The 14,765-nt window shown below is 36.3% G+C and overlaps 1 protein-coding gene across 4 annotated transcripts in view; it reads left to right on the top strand.

Moving 5' to 3' along the window:
* The window catches only part of Dmxl1 (Dmx like 1), a 148,040-nt gene that overhangs the window by 117,869 nt on the left and 15,406 nt on the right, over positions 1-14,765 (top strand). For all 4 annotated transcript variants that reach the window (XM_075968687.1, XM_075968684.1, XM_075968689.1 and 1 more), the window contains 4 exons: positions 1,215-1,301; positions 3,546-3,667; positions 4,077-4,218; positions 13,624-13,684. In XM_075968687.1, the coding sequence (XP_075824802.1) occupies positions 1,215-1,301; positions 3,546-3,667; positions 4,077-4,218; positions 13,624-13,684 (412 nt within the window). The remainder of the gene's footprint in view (positions 1-1,214; positions 1,302-3,545; positions 3,668-4,076; positions 4,219-13,623; positions 13,685-14,765) is intronic.

Below are 14,765 nucleotides of genomic sequence, written 5' to 3'. Positions count from 1 at the left end.
TTACATCCTTTCTGGGACTCCAGTTTCTCCTTATTAAATGGAAGGTTATTTTAGATCAGAAGTCAGTAAACTACAACTGGCTGGTAAGATAACAACTGTTATTAGTTTATGAAGTAAGAATGGCCTTTGGACTTTTGAGTGGATGGTTTAGAGGGGGAAACAAAATACCAAAAATATCCAACAGTGAACCCTTGTGGTCTATAAGACTGAACTAATTACCACTTGACCTTTCTTGTAGTACTATAGGAATTATTAAATAATTACATTACTTAGAAACTTGGGAGATCTTTACTTCAGTAATTAAAATGCCAGGCAGCGGCACCAGGATTCATCCCAACTGCATGCACTGGCTTTTTTAGGAACCCATTCTCTTTGGATGGATACCTTCTTCAGCCTAGATATAATAGGAATATATATATGCAAGCATTGGACCTTCCTCAAAGCAATGTGCCTTACCCTCTCTAAGGAGTGGATGGGGGTGGGGTGGGGGAGGTGGGTGGAAGGGAAGAGGGAGGAGGGGAGGGAGTGGGAACTGGGATTGGTATGTAAAATGAAAAAAAAGATTGTTTTCTTTTTTTAAAACAATATATATATATATATATATATGCACACATATAATGTCAGCCAGGTGATAGATAAGAGGTGAGGAAGCTTTAATCCCAACAGATGAGGAATATCTCTGATTTGAAGGCCAGCATGGTCTACAACTTGAGTTCCGGGACAACCAGGGTGGCACAGAGAAACCTTGTTTTGAAAAACAAAACAAAATAGCAAAAAATAATTAAAATATTTTGATCCTTTAAAGTTAGTTCATTGTTGCTTTAGGAGGATAAACAGCTCAAGAAGTTACATGTTTCTATGTATGAAAACAAGCTTGAAAAATTCCTCTCATCAAATTCTTTCTGGGATAATAAGTTCTGGAGAGATAGCTCAGTGGTTAAGCTGCTCTTCCAGAGGACCCGGGTTCAATTTCCAGCACCCACATGGTGGCTCACAACTGTCTCTAACTCCACTTCCATGGAATCTGGCCGTCACACAGACAAATGTGCAGGCAAAACACCAATGCACATAAAATAAAAATAAATAAATCTGAGATAATTACCATAGTGCCTTTGGAATTGGTGTATTTTTAAACTTTATTAAAATTAATTTGATTTGGTCATTTGTTTTATTAATAAAATAGAAATTTTAATATTATACTCTCTTCTATTTAGATAGAGGCAGATTTGGGATATCCCGGAGGTAAAGCACGAATTATTCATAAGGAATCTGATATCATTACTGCCTTTGCTGTTAATAAAGTAAGTACGTAGATGTCTTTTCTGTGACTTCCAACTATTCCTTGCTGGAGAATACCTTTATCAGTTTATTCAGTGAAAGTACTCTACTTCCAAATTTACTTCCCATTCCTTAAATTATAATCTCAGTAAGAACTTTCTTTTATTAAATTTATTATATAATTTGCTAATGGAGTTTTGTTTATTATATTATCTGGGAGATACATCTAATAAAATACTTTATTGCTCTGCAGAGAACAGTGTTGAGTATTTGAATTTCAAGCAAAAACTTTAAAATAGATAGAAAATAATACATCGTTAATCCAGAGGCTTTCTAAGGTATTTGAAGAACTTAAACTCATGTATTAGAAGTCCAGTTTCTGTGTTTATTTTATAGTCTTTAGTCTTCTGTTTAACATCCTCCTTAGAGGTATCTATGAACTCCAGGAGAAGAGGTAGTGTTAAGTATAATAGTCCAAGGGTGAAGTTTTGTGAATCTTATCCCACTTGAATTGCCCCCAGATTGCTATACAGCATAGTTTTTGGTGTCTTATTGTTTCCTTTTCAACTTAAAAGGGTAGGATTATGGGTTTTTTATGTATACCTAAGGACATATGCACATATTTATTTTTAATTTTACAATGTTATCAACCAGACCCTTTGTGGTACTCTTTGCCTTCAGGTGAGCCTCCTGCTTCAGCCTCAGCATGTGTATGTTTTGTAACACTTAGAAAGCCTTTTACCAGTAGATTGTTCATTTTCATATTCTATACCCATCTTCTCGACTTTATCTAACTTGTTCTTTAGCCATCTGTCCTTATAGTTTCCTGTATCTTTAATTTCATCTCATCATAAACATCTGTGAACTAGTTATGTTTAGACCAGGCAGAACTGCAGTTAACCCCTTAGGCAGTTCTCAAGTTGTAATATCTATGTAACTCTGAGTAGTGAGTGTATGTGTGTTTGTGTCTATGTCTGTGTGGGGGTACATATGAGCACACACACATACAAATTCTGTCCTCACTCAGGATTATCTGCTTTCCCCTTAAAATGTATGAGTAACTATAAATAGTCATCTACATATATGAAATCTGCTGTTCACTTTTATAAATACGTTATATAATTATTTCTCTACATTTTGGTATTACATTTTTACATTCTTCCAAAATTTGTAGCTCACAAATAATCTGTTTTGTTTTACATTTCATGTTTTTAAAATGGCCTTAAGATTAAGCTTTTTCTCCGTTTGTTTCATTGGGTATTACCTGTAATGAGAGTTGTGATGGTATCTTATATTCAAACTAATACATTATTTTTAGTTTATTGGATGCCATTTGATAACACAAGAATTTAGTTTCACTGACTAGGGACAGACAGTTCACATCTGGTAGCACAAGAAGTCACTATTAGATGAATCTCTTCACACCAGTTCTTTGGGCTACCAGTGACTGCAGAGTGAGAAAAGCGGGACAGGCAGTGCCTGCGTTAGCAGTGGGTTGTTTACTGGAGGTCACTGAATTCAGAGTCCCCAGCTGCAACAGGTGTGAGCTGCTGCTGCATCTGCCTACTATTTGTGTTTTTGTTGTACAAATATTAGGACAATAAAAGTCGTCTGGAAGAGTAGAGAAACTGCTTGGAAAGAGGAAATAAAGTAGTTCAAACATTTTTTATTTCTACTTGACTTTTTGTTAGGTGGTCTAGAATTTCTAGAGTGTGAACATTTCTTTCATTCAAGCTTAATTACCAAATTAAATTACCAAAAATTTAATTATTAAAATTAGTTTAAGAGGCTGGAGAGATAGTTCAGTGGTTATAAGAGCACAGGCTGCTCTTCCAGAGGACTGCATTTCTTTCCAAATGAGCCCAAATGAGCAGCTCACAACTGTCTGTAACTTCAGTTCTAGAGAATACAACACCCTCACACAGACATACATGCAGGCAAAACACCATAAAAAATTAAAACATTTTTTAAAAAAGTTAATTTAAGGCTGGGATAGTGGTGTATGCCTTTAATCCCAGCACTCAGGAGGCAGAGGCAGGTGGATCTCTGAGATTGAGGCCGAGTTGGTATACAAGAACTAGTTCCAGGACAGGCTCCAAAACTACAGAGAAACCCTGTCTCAAAAAAACCAACCCCCCCCCAAATTAAAATATTAGTTGGTAAAAATGTTTTTGTGCATGTTATTGGAGATTAGAGATTTTCTTCAGAAGTAGCTCATAGACCCATTAGGCTTTTTAATGTAAAAGTTAACATGATTTATTTTTCAGGCAAATAGAAATTGCATAGCAATTGCTTCCAGCCATGATGTACAAGAACTCGATGTTTCTGGAATTCTGGCCACACAGATCTATACATGGGTGGATGATGATGCAGAAACAGAAACCAAAGGGTATTCTTATGCTTTGTTTTTAATTCAGTTATATAATATGAGTGATTTTTATCCACTGAACTGTAACTTTGGAAAACCTTCTTAAGAGATTTAAGTGCCCTCTTGAACAGCAGGCAGCACTTGTCTCAAACACAGTGCTTGTAATTGTAAGCAGAGTAGCACATGCTGCCGTGACTAGGGGTGGTAAGTAAGTCGTGACTGTAGCTTCTTAAAAGGAATTGGAATGTAAAAAAGAAACGAAGAGCCAGGTGGTGATGCACACCTTTAATCCCAGCGCTCAGGAAGCAGATGCAGGTGAATCTCTTGAGTTTGAGGCCAGACTGATCTATAGAGCAAGTTCCAGGACAGACTCCAGGGAGAAAAAAAATGAAGAACTGATGTTTTCATTCTAGTTGATGTTTCTTTGTAGATCAGAAGATTTCTTGGTGATACATGCTCGTGATGATTTAACAGCTGTCCAAGGTTCAACTCCATATACACACAGCAACCCTGGCACTCCAATCAATATGCCGTGGCTGGGAAGTACACAGACGGGTAGAGGAGCATCTGTGGTATGTAGATTTAAAGATACTTAGGTTTACGCATAACTGTCCTATTTCTTTTCCCTTTAGGTTAATGAGTAAAAGGTGATGAAGACCTTTTTAATTTCTTAATTTTTAGTTACCTTATATACTAGAAGTGTATGTTTGAATAATTAAGAATAACATTTTCATTTGAAAGGGATTACATATTTTTAAAAAAATCTCTTTGGCCCAACATGGTGGCACACACCTTCTAATCCCAGAACTTTGGAGACAGAGGCAGACAGGTCTCTGTGAGGCAAGCCTGGTCTGCATAGCAGGTTCTTGGACAGCCAGAGATACATATCTAAAAGTTAAATAAAATATACTTGGTTTAAAAATGAAAGAAATACATTTTAATTTGCAGGTACGAGCCATATGTAAACCATGCACTATGAAACTGATATAATAAGAATGAGATTAAGTTGTTTCTTTTTTTTTTTCTTTTCTTTTTCCAATGTTGAAGTTTAAAATCAGGGCCTCATGTTTGTGAGTCAAGCACTATTCTTGAGTTCTAGCCCCAGCCCTACATTTTTCCCTGTATAGAAAAAAAAATCACAGTTTTGCAGGACATGAAAATTATAAAAAGTTAGATTTATATTTCTGTTGGTAAAGCTTTGTAGTAACTCAGCTGTGGCCAATTTTTTTACGTTTTTATGGGTCCTGCTCTCACTCTGCAGTATCAGAGCTTATGGTCTGCAAAAGACAGCATGCTGTACTCATAAAACCCAGGATGTTTGTCCAGCTCTTGTAAAATGCTGTACTCGGCCCTGTTCTAGATAATATCCTTTAGTAGATACCAATTAAATGCTATCCATTTTGAGTATGACATTTTGTAATGCTGATATATAATACATTCTTTCTTTTAAGAAAAAATGCAAATTTTCAAAATTGAGCAAGATAATTTTGTAGTGATAAAGCATGTATTTGAGCATTGATTGTTTTGTGTAAAATGTTACCTATATTTATTCCTCTAGGATTTCCCTTTATTGATTAGGCTATAAAAATTGATGCACAGAAACAAATTAATTCCTTTAATTAATTTCTAGTTGTTAGGGATTTTTTTTCTTTGTTTTATTATGTTTTGCTTTTAATGTTCTAAGTTCTATTGAGCATTCTGTCTCCTTTGCCAGTCTGCCATTTTTTAACCAATTAATATAGGTAATTGTTCAATGGAGACTTGGACATCATTTATAAGCCTTTTTAGTCTTCTGTAATGTGCAGTTCCTTTATAGGTAGTACAGACTGTTAGTACTTTGCTTTACTTGTGTTCATATTCCTCTTGACTCATTGATCAGGTAAATGAAGCTTAATTGAAAAGGTCACGTGATTCAAATCACTTAGTTTAATGTTTTCAAGTACTTTATTTTTAAGGATTCAATTGAATTCAGAATTAGAAATTAGTAATTTTAAAATGAAATGACTAGGTCAGTCTAAGATTACAAATCATAAAATTTGTGAACTTTAGTGACATTGTGACATTGTATTTTACAGAGAAACTTAAGGGAAATACAAATAAATAATGGATTTTATTTTCAGTATGAGCCTTAGATAAAACAGTACAGTTTCTCTTAGAATTGCTTTCTTGCTGCAACCTCTTATTCCCTCTGTTCTTTATAAAGCAGCAGGTGTTTTTAAAATACCATTCAGATTTTCCCTCCTTTCAAGTTCTGCATTTCCCAATACATCTTTATTAAAAAACAAGTTCTTATTCTGACCCCCAAAAGCTTTGCCTGACTCTAATCCTAGCTCTCCAGTCTACACTTACTCTCTCTGCTCTGTTTATGCCGGCTTTCTGTCCCTCAGACTCATCCATTGCTATCATGCTAAAGACTTTGCCTTACCTTCTCCTTCAAATGCTTCTCTCTCTGTGTAAACATTCGGATCCCAACTTGAGATCTCAGGAGATTTCTCTGTTGTTCTTAGAGAAGACATTCGCCCCATACTTCTAATTTTATTGTCTCACCTTATCTTTGTAAAAGCAATGCATTATTTAGTTGTTTCTTTCCTGTAAACAGAAGCTTTTTGAGGTTTGCCTGCCTTACAGGTAGATATGCTTTGTAGAGAATAATGCTGGACACGTTATGTTCAAAAGTAGTTCTTTATATATGAAAGCATTATAATTTAGAAACCCAACTTTGCATTTTTTTTATACTGCTATCTGGAGGGCCAGCCTCCAGCAGCCCAGGGTGTGCAAAAAAAAAAAAAAATCTACAAATGCAGCAAGGGCTAGACTTTTTCTATATGAGGGGAATAAGAAAGAAACACATGCTTTCTGATGGAAACTTTCCTCTTTTGCTTTGTCTTTAAAAAGTTCTTTCTGGCCAGGTGGTGATTCGTGCCTTTAATCCTAGCACTCAGAACACAGAGACAGGAGAATCTCTGTGAACTTGAGGCCAGCCTGGTCTACAAAGGAAGTTACAGGACAGACACCAAAGCTACAGAGAAACCCTGTCTCGAAAAACCAAAAATAAAAGAAAAATCTCTTTCTGGAAATCTCTCTGTCTCCATAATGTGGGATTTCCTTCTGTGTGCTGTGAATATTATTGGTGAATAAAGAAACTGCCTTGGCCTGTTGGTAGGGTAGAACTTCGTTAGGCAGGGTGGGGCGGGGAACTAAACAGGATGCTGGGAGAAAGGAGGCAGAGTGAAGGAAAAGCCATGGAGCCACTGTCAGAGACTGACATATTGAAACTTTGCTAGTAGGCCACGACCTCGTGGTGATGCACAGATTAATGGAGATGGATTAAATTAATATGTAAGAGTTAGCCAATAAGAAGCTAGAGCTAATGGACCAAGCAGTGATTTAATTAATACAGTTTCTGAGTGGTTATTTTGGGGCTGAGCAGCCAAAAACGAAACAAGTGTTCAACATCTCCGTGTAGCTACATTTACCATACACCTCCTCTACACAGCTGTACATATCTACATAGCTGTCTTCTATCCATACATCTTTCCTCAACAGCTCCATCTCTTCTCTCCTACACACACATCTTTCCATTACATGTCTCTCTTTTACATATCTCTCCTTACACGTCTTTACACAGCTACTGCTCCATCTCTCTACACGGCTCTGTCTTCTAGACAACTACTCATCTTGTACATAGCTGTCTTCTACAGAGCTATACACGACTCTTTACACAGCAGCTCTCTACACAGCTCTACACAGTTCTTTATATAGCTTTCTCTCCATAGCTCTACACGCTCTTTACAAAGCCCTTTGCAAAACTCTGTCTACATAGATCTTTCTACATGCACCTCCTTCAACCCCCTAACTTTGGACAATTGTGAGTTACATATACAGGGTCCGACCCATTCTAATAACATCTGATAAGTCGCATAGTTTCTCTTTTAGCTCTCAGTGGTCAGGGCTCCCAGACAGAGAGTGACATTGAAATTCAGAACTTAAACAAGCTTCAGTTTCTGGACCTTCAGTCCTGCATCACAAACCAAGACCAGGAATACATGCAGAAAGTCCATTGCTGCAGGGAGTTAGGTCTTTATGTTATCAGCCTGACTTTGGTTCAACAAACAGACACCTGGGAACTTGCCCTTTTGCATATTTTGCAGGGGCAACTAGCCTATTTTGAATCTGTTCTAAAGTCTAAAATCAGCAAATATGTAAAAAGCTGTTTTTGTAACTGAGAATATTGTCATTTTCCTACATCAGTCTGAGCTATGAAAAATGTTCTAGTATTATTTCTGTTCATCAAAATTATACAGCTTATGCGGAAATATCTTTTTGACAATCTACAGATATATGTGTGCCCAATATGTGAAATATATTCACAAGATAAACGCAAAAGCAGTGGGGAAAATACCCATTTTTAGGGAAGAAATGAAGTGGCACATGAGAAAATTACAGACAGAGGCAACCGGCCCAGAGTCTGTGGTCCTATAAGCCTTACTTAATGAGATTCCTCCATCAGAGAATTATTCACCCAGTAGGTTGACACTTGAACTCTCAGCTGTCATGTGCTGTGTATTCTCGTGTCTCTGGTAAAGCCATTGCTACCAGCAACTCTCAGCACTTTTACAGTTGAATATTCTTCCTATGCAAATTTTAGGGCTGCTTTTTAGAAATTTTATTTCATTCATTGTATTTTTATCATATTTTCTCTATTCCTCCAGCTCCTTCCAGATCATTCATGTTTCCCTTCCCACCCAATTTCATGCTCTCTCTCAAAAAAAGAAAGAAAGAAAGAAAGGGAAGAAAAGCAAAATAAGATAAAAAAAAAAGAAGAAGAAGAAGAAGAAGCCAAAACAGAGCAAAAAACACTGTCTGTGGACTGGTTGCTTCTATCTGTAATTTTCTCATGTGCCACTACATTTCTTCCCTAAAAATAGCTATGGGTATTTCCCCCACTGCTTTTATGTTTATCTCATGAATATATTTCATCTTCTGGGCACACATGTATCTGTTGATAGTCAGAAAGATGGTTTCTGCATAAGCTGTATAATGGAGTCTGGTTTTTTTTCGCCCAGTGATATCAATTCAGTACAACAAAATTCAATAAGACTAGGCACAAACCCTCATATCAAGGCTGGATGAGGCAACCCAGTAGGAAGAAAAGGGTCCCAAGAGCAGGAAAAAGAGATACACCTACTCCCATTGTTAAAAGTCCAACAAAACCTCAAGCTATAAAAACTATAGCAGGTATGAAGAGGGCCTGGTGTACACCCATGCAGGCTCTGTGGTTGACACTTCAGTCTCTGTGAGCCCCAATGAGTCCTGCTTAGTTGTTTCTGTGGACTATGTTCTTCTGGTGATGGAATCTGTTTTATGTTGGCCAGCTATACCTGGGCATTGGGCCTGCCCTGGAGTCTGGTTGATAAATCTAATCACATTACAATGGAGAAAACTAATTGTTCCCTTTGCTAGCAGAAATGAATTGCAAATAACTTCTTGGCTAGGAGTAGGACTTTGTGTCAACTTCTTTTTCTCTATGCTAGTATTTTGTCTGTTTTGTACTTGTGCAGGTCTTATGTGTGCTGTCAAGAGTCTTTGTGAGTTCATATATGTATCAGCCCTGTTGTGTCTAGAAAACACTGTTTACATACTTGGAATTATCCACTACCTTTGGCTCTTAAAATCTTTCTGCCTCCTTCTAACATAAATCTTTGAGCTTTGAAGGGGAAGAGATTTGATAAAGACATCCCATTCAGGACTGAGTGCTCCAAAGTGTCTCAGTCTCTACACATTGTATATTTATGGATTTCTGTGTTAATTCCCATCTACAGCAAGAAAACAACTTCAGAAACTTCTCTCATGAGAGTTGAGCCAAGGCACTGATCTATGGGTATAGTGATATGCCATTAGTAGTTATCTTATTGTTGTGTTCCTTCTGCAGAATAATAAATAGTTCTAATTTTTTCCATAGACACATGACCTATTTTGTCTCAGTGTTTTAATTCCAACCCAAAAGTGATTAGTTACTCCCTTAATATTGCACCAGTATATCTTATAGGCAGATACATTGTAGGTAACATGGTTTGTCGCTGGGTGAGGTTGATGATTGCTTTTAGCTTCCAGTATCATGCAAAGTACCTCATAAGTAGTCAGTAAGAATGTACCTTCTAGTTGGGCGCAAGTTCAGTTTCTCCATGTTCGATGACACGAGTAAGTGTTGTTTTCAGCATTAGAGACTCAACATCAGGTTGTAGAAGGTAATTAATAGATTTGACAACTGTCTGTGATATTAAGAGAGTCTATGGAATATGTTTGGCTAACATCTTTGCAAGATGTAACACATTTCTGCTACTAGGGAGTTTACTTGGTAACATAAGTTGTCTAATTATTTCCCCTATTATATGGTGATTCCACTTACATTCCTTTCATATATGTATACATTTTAGGAAGCTTCTGGGTAGTAGATTTTCAAATGACTGTTAAAAAGCCTTTAGTGTTAATTGTCCCTCCCCATATTTTCTCCTTTACCCTCTCTCCCACCCCTCTTGACATTTAAATGTATTCAAGTTTCCTCTTTATCTCTTTATTGCACTATGTCCTATTTCCTTTTCCTTGGAAGATCTCCCCGCCCTTGGTTCTTAGGAGCAACCTAACCTCTGTGGTTATTGTAATTGAAGTGCATATGTAAAGCTTAAAATCTAACATCTACATATAAGCTAAAACATGCAATCTCTCCCTTTTTTAAGATTTTATTAATTATGTATACAGTGTTCTGCTTGCATGTATGTATGCCTGCGGGCTAGAAGAGGGCAGTAGATCTCATTATTGTGAGTCCCCGTGTAGTTGCTGGGAATTGAACTTAGGACCTCTGGAAGAGCTTCCAGTTCTCTTAACTGCTGAGCCATCTCTTCAGCCCAATATTTATCTTTTGAGATCTGAGTTATCTCATTTAGGATGATTGTTTCTAGCTTGATTTACCTGCAAATTTCTTATATCATTTGTCTTAAACAGCTGGATAATATTTCAATTCTGCAAATATATTACATTTCAGTATGCATTCATTAATTGATGGACATCTAATCTGTTTTCAAATTGTGATTGTTATTATTAGAGCAGCAATGAACATGGATGAGCAAGTATCTCCATAGTAGGATATATATGCCCAAGAGTGGTATAGCCTGGATCATGAGATAGATCAATTCCCAGCTTCCTCAGGAAATTTCACACTGATTTCTATACCAGTTTGCACTCCCATCAGCAGTAAATAAGTGTTCCCCTTTCCTTGAATCCTTCCAGAGTGTGCTTTTACTTGTTTTATTAATCTTATTCATTGATAGGGATAAGATGAAATCTCAAGTAGTTTTAATTTACATTTCTCTGATGACTAAGGATATTACATTTTCCCTTCCCCTATCTCCTCTCCTCTTCAAGTCCAGGTCCACACCCTTTCTTTCTCTCTCTCATTAGAAAACAAACAAGCATCTGAATAATAATCATGATAATGACAATGAAATTAAAAATAAACAATCCAGGATAGAGCAAAATGAACAAACAGGAGAAAAGAGTCGAGGAAAAAGTACAAGAAACACAGATACTGAGATACACATATTTGCACATATAGAAAACAAAAAATATGTTATATAAAAATAAAATCAGAAATCACAACATATAAGATCTATGAGGTTTAAAAAAATGCTCTGGCCAGCCGGGCGGTGGTGGCGCACGCCTTTAATCTCAGCACTAGGCAGGCAGAGGCAGGCAGATCTCTGTGAGTTCGAGACCAGCCTGGTCTACAGAGCTAGTTCCAGGACAGGAACCAAAAAAAGCTACAAAGAAACCCTGTCTCAAAAAATCAAAAAAAAAAAAAAAATGCTCTGGCAAAGCATAATGAGATAAAATACCCCCCAAAAAAATACTGTTGAGTTAGGTTTGTGTTGGCTATCTACTGCCGAGCATAGGGCCTGCACTTAAGTATGGTTTTGTATACCCAATGAAACTCCATTGGCCAGAACTGAATTTTCTTTTACATGTCATTATCAGCTGGAAGTAGCTTCTGGGTTGGGGACGGAGGCTTATGTCTACTTTCCCTCAGCAATGGGGTACTCTCTGGCTTAGACTTGTGCAGGCCTTATGCATACTACCACAGTCTCTGATGTCATATGTGTGTCAGTCTTGTTATGTCTACAAAGCCTTGTTTCTTTAACAATCTTTCCGCATCCCCTGAGCCATAAAGGGAGGGGAAAATGTAATCAGAATATATTGTATGAAAGAAACTTTATTGTTTGATGGAGACACCCTCATTTAGTACTGAGTGTTCCAAGAGCTCCAACTCTGTACATTGTCTTGTTGTGGGTCTACTGCAGAAGAACGCTGCTCTGATACTGGCTGAGCAAAGAACTGATCTATAGCATCAGTATAGTATAGCAGAATGTCATTAGGAGTCATTTTCTTGCTGTGTTCCTTTGACAGAATAGTTGTATTTAGTTTTCCCTAGGTCTGTGGCCTATCTAGTTTCAGGTTTTCAACCACCTTGCAGGCATGTCACCATTGTAAATAGCAGGGTTTGTAGGTGGGTTATAGTTTACCTTTCCCTTCTGAGACCATGCAAAGTACTCTCCATACCATGAACACTAGTCGGTAGAGGTGAAGGCTCTATGTAGGCACCAGCTGTCAACTAATTATGTTCAATGAGTTGCATAGGTATTGTCTGTAGTAATAGGGAATTACCATCTTAATAGCTTTTTAATTGGAAGTCATTCTGATTCATGATTACCCCTATTCCTCTCTCAAGAAAAAAATACTAATAAAATAAGGTGGTTTGTTTTATATGAATCTTTTCAAATAACCAATGGTTTCTTTATTTTCTGTTACCTGCTTTCAGAAAAACTTATAATCTGTGTTTTATTATTTTTCTGTGATAATTTTGTCACAAACAAAAAGGTAAAAGAAAGACTAAGAACCTTTATACATATATTTAATTCAGAACATAGGATTTGGCAGACATGGTGGACATGCCTATAATTAATTATCCCAGCACTCAGGGGGGTGATGCACGATGTGCAAGTTACAGGTGAGCCTGGGCTATACAACAAAATTTTGTCTCTGTAGCTGGTGAGATAACTCAGTGGTTAAGGACACCGGCTGCTCTTCCAGCAGATCCGAGTTCTATTCCAAACACCCACATGGCAGCCCACAAGTAAGTTCAGTTCCAGGAGATACAACATACTTACATAGACATAAATGCAGGCAAAACACAAATGCACATAAATTAACATTAAATAAAACCTTTTTTTAAAAAAAATTGTCTCTCCCAACCCTACCCCCAAACAAAATAAAGGGATTTAGATGTGAGGTTTAAAGTAATAGTCATATGTTCATCAAGGTTTTGTTGTCTGGAGAATTGATCTTATATTGTTACTGGATGATCAGTACTGTATTTGTTAACAGCAGCTTCTGTTCTGGACTAGAACACATCCACAGGGATCTTTCTCTTCCTGTCACTACCATTCTGATGGCCTGCTTTTTTTGCCACCCTTACCAATGCCACACATCACCACAACTTTAGACTAGTTAAACAATTAAAATCCAAAAGACCAACTAAGATTGTTGCAATCTCAAGATTGATGCACAATGTAAACTAACATATAGCTATAGTTTCCTTTAATTTTACATAGCTATTTTATTCTTACTTAACAGGATAGTTAAATCATTCAAAAAATGATTTAAAATGAATCAGTTGGCAAAAAAGTAGAGTAATTCTGATGTTTAAGTTTCTCTTGGTTTAGCCAAAAAGGGAGTCGCTGGAGATATTGATTAACTAACTGATAGGTAGAACTATGTGTATGTTTCTGTGTGTTGCTGAAGATTAAATCAGAACATAACTCATAATTAGGGTGTGCTCTATGACTGAACTATGTATACAGCCCTACAACTTAAAGTTCTAGTTATTTTTTATTGTTACTATAAAATATTTCTTCTTTTACCAGATGACTAAGAAAGCCATTAATAATGTCAGAAGAATGACATCACATCCAACACTTCCTTACTGTAAGTTGGCAATGATGAACAATGATTGTCTTACTTTTACATTTTTTATATAAATTGTATAAGGAATTCGTGGGAAACTTTTAGTTTCAATTGAAAGATAATTTTTATCCTACTTATTTTTCATAGATGAGTTTATGTTACACTAATTTTATCAGTTTGTCTTTCATCAAGCACGTTAATAGGAGTCATAAAAGGAGTTATTAGTAAATTCTTATAAAGTAGGAGATATATTTTTTCAGATCTTATTTGAAGAAATCTTAAGTCTCTTTTGTTGTAGCCAAAATTAAATGAAAATTTTTTAAAAAATTTTGAAAGTATTGATTAACTGATGGTTGAAATATATATGTTAGTATGTCATTCCCTTAATAGTTATAGGAGTATATTGAGATATTCATGTCTTTACAAATTAATAATATATAAAAATTTTAGCCGCCTTTCTCATAAACAATTGTCCATTAAAATAAAATTAACAAAGTTCTGTGTTCTTTTCCTCTGTATTCCAGTGTGTGCTATAATCATGTTATCTAAATTGCATACTTTGTCAAATAAAAAGGTTGAAAAAAATTTTTTAAATGAAGAGAATGACTTCTCATACCAAATACAAATTGAAATAAAATATTATATTGACTCCCTTAACGTTGAGTTCCTACAACTTTATAGGTATCTGGGACTGAAGAAATGGCTCAGTAGTTAAGAATCTCTGCTACTTTTGGAGCTGACTTAATCAAATTTGGTCAGCACCCATGTCGGGCTCACCACCTCCTGTGACTCGAGCTTCAAGGGACCCGGTAGCCTCTTCTGGCCTTAACATGATCCACACATATAAATACAAATTCGAAAAAATTTTTTTAAAGAGGAAAGAATTTGAAGAAAAACTAAAATAGTCATCAAAGTGTATATAATAAGATGTCAGTATGCATTTAGCATAGCATGTGGGTAGCACATACCTGAGATTTAAGCACTTGGGAGACACCCAGGTCTACAAAATAAGGCCCTTTCACAAAAAAAAAAAAGGTATTTTATGTGCAAAGTTTAAATAATATTGGCAAGCAACATATTTGGCATTGCTTAAAAATGTTCT

This window comes from Microtus pennsylvanicus, chromosome 4, assembly GCF_037038515.1.
Source record: "Microtus pennsylvanicus isolate mMicPen1 chromosome 4, mMicPen1.hap1, whole genome shotgun sequence".
NCBI lineage: Eukaryota > Metazoa > Chordata > Mammalia > Rodentia > Cricetidae > Microtus > Microtus pennsylvanicus.
This window is presented reverse-complemented; position numbering and strand designations above follow the sequence as displayed.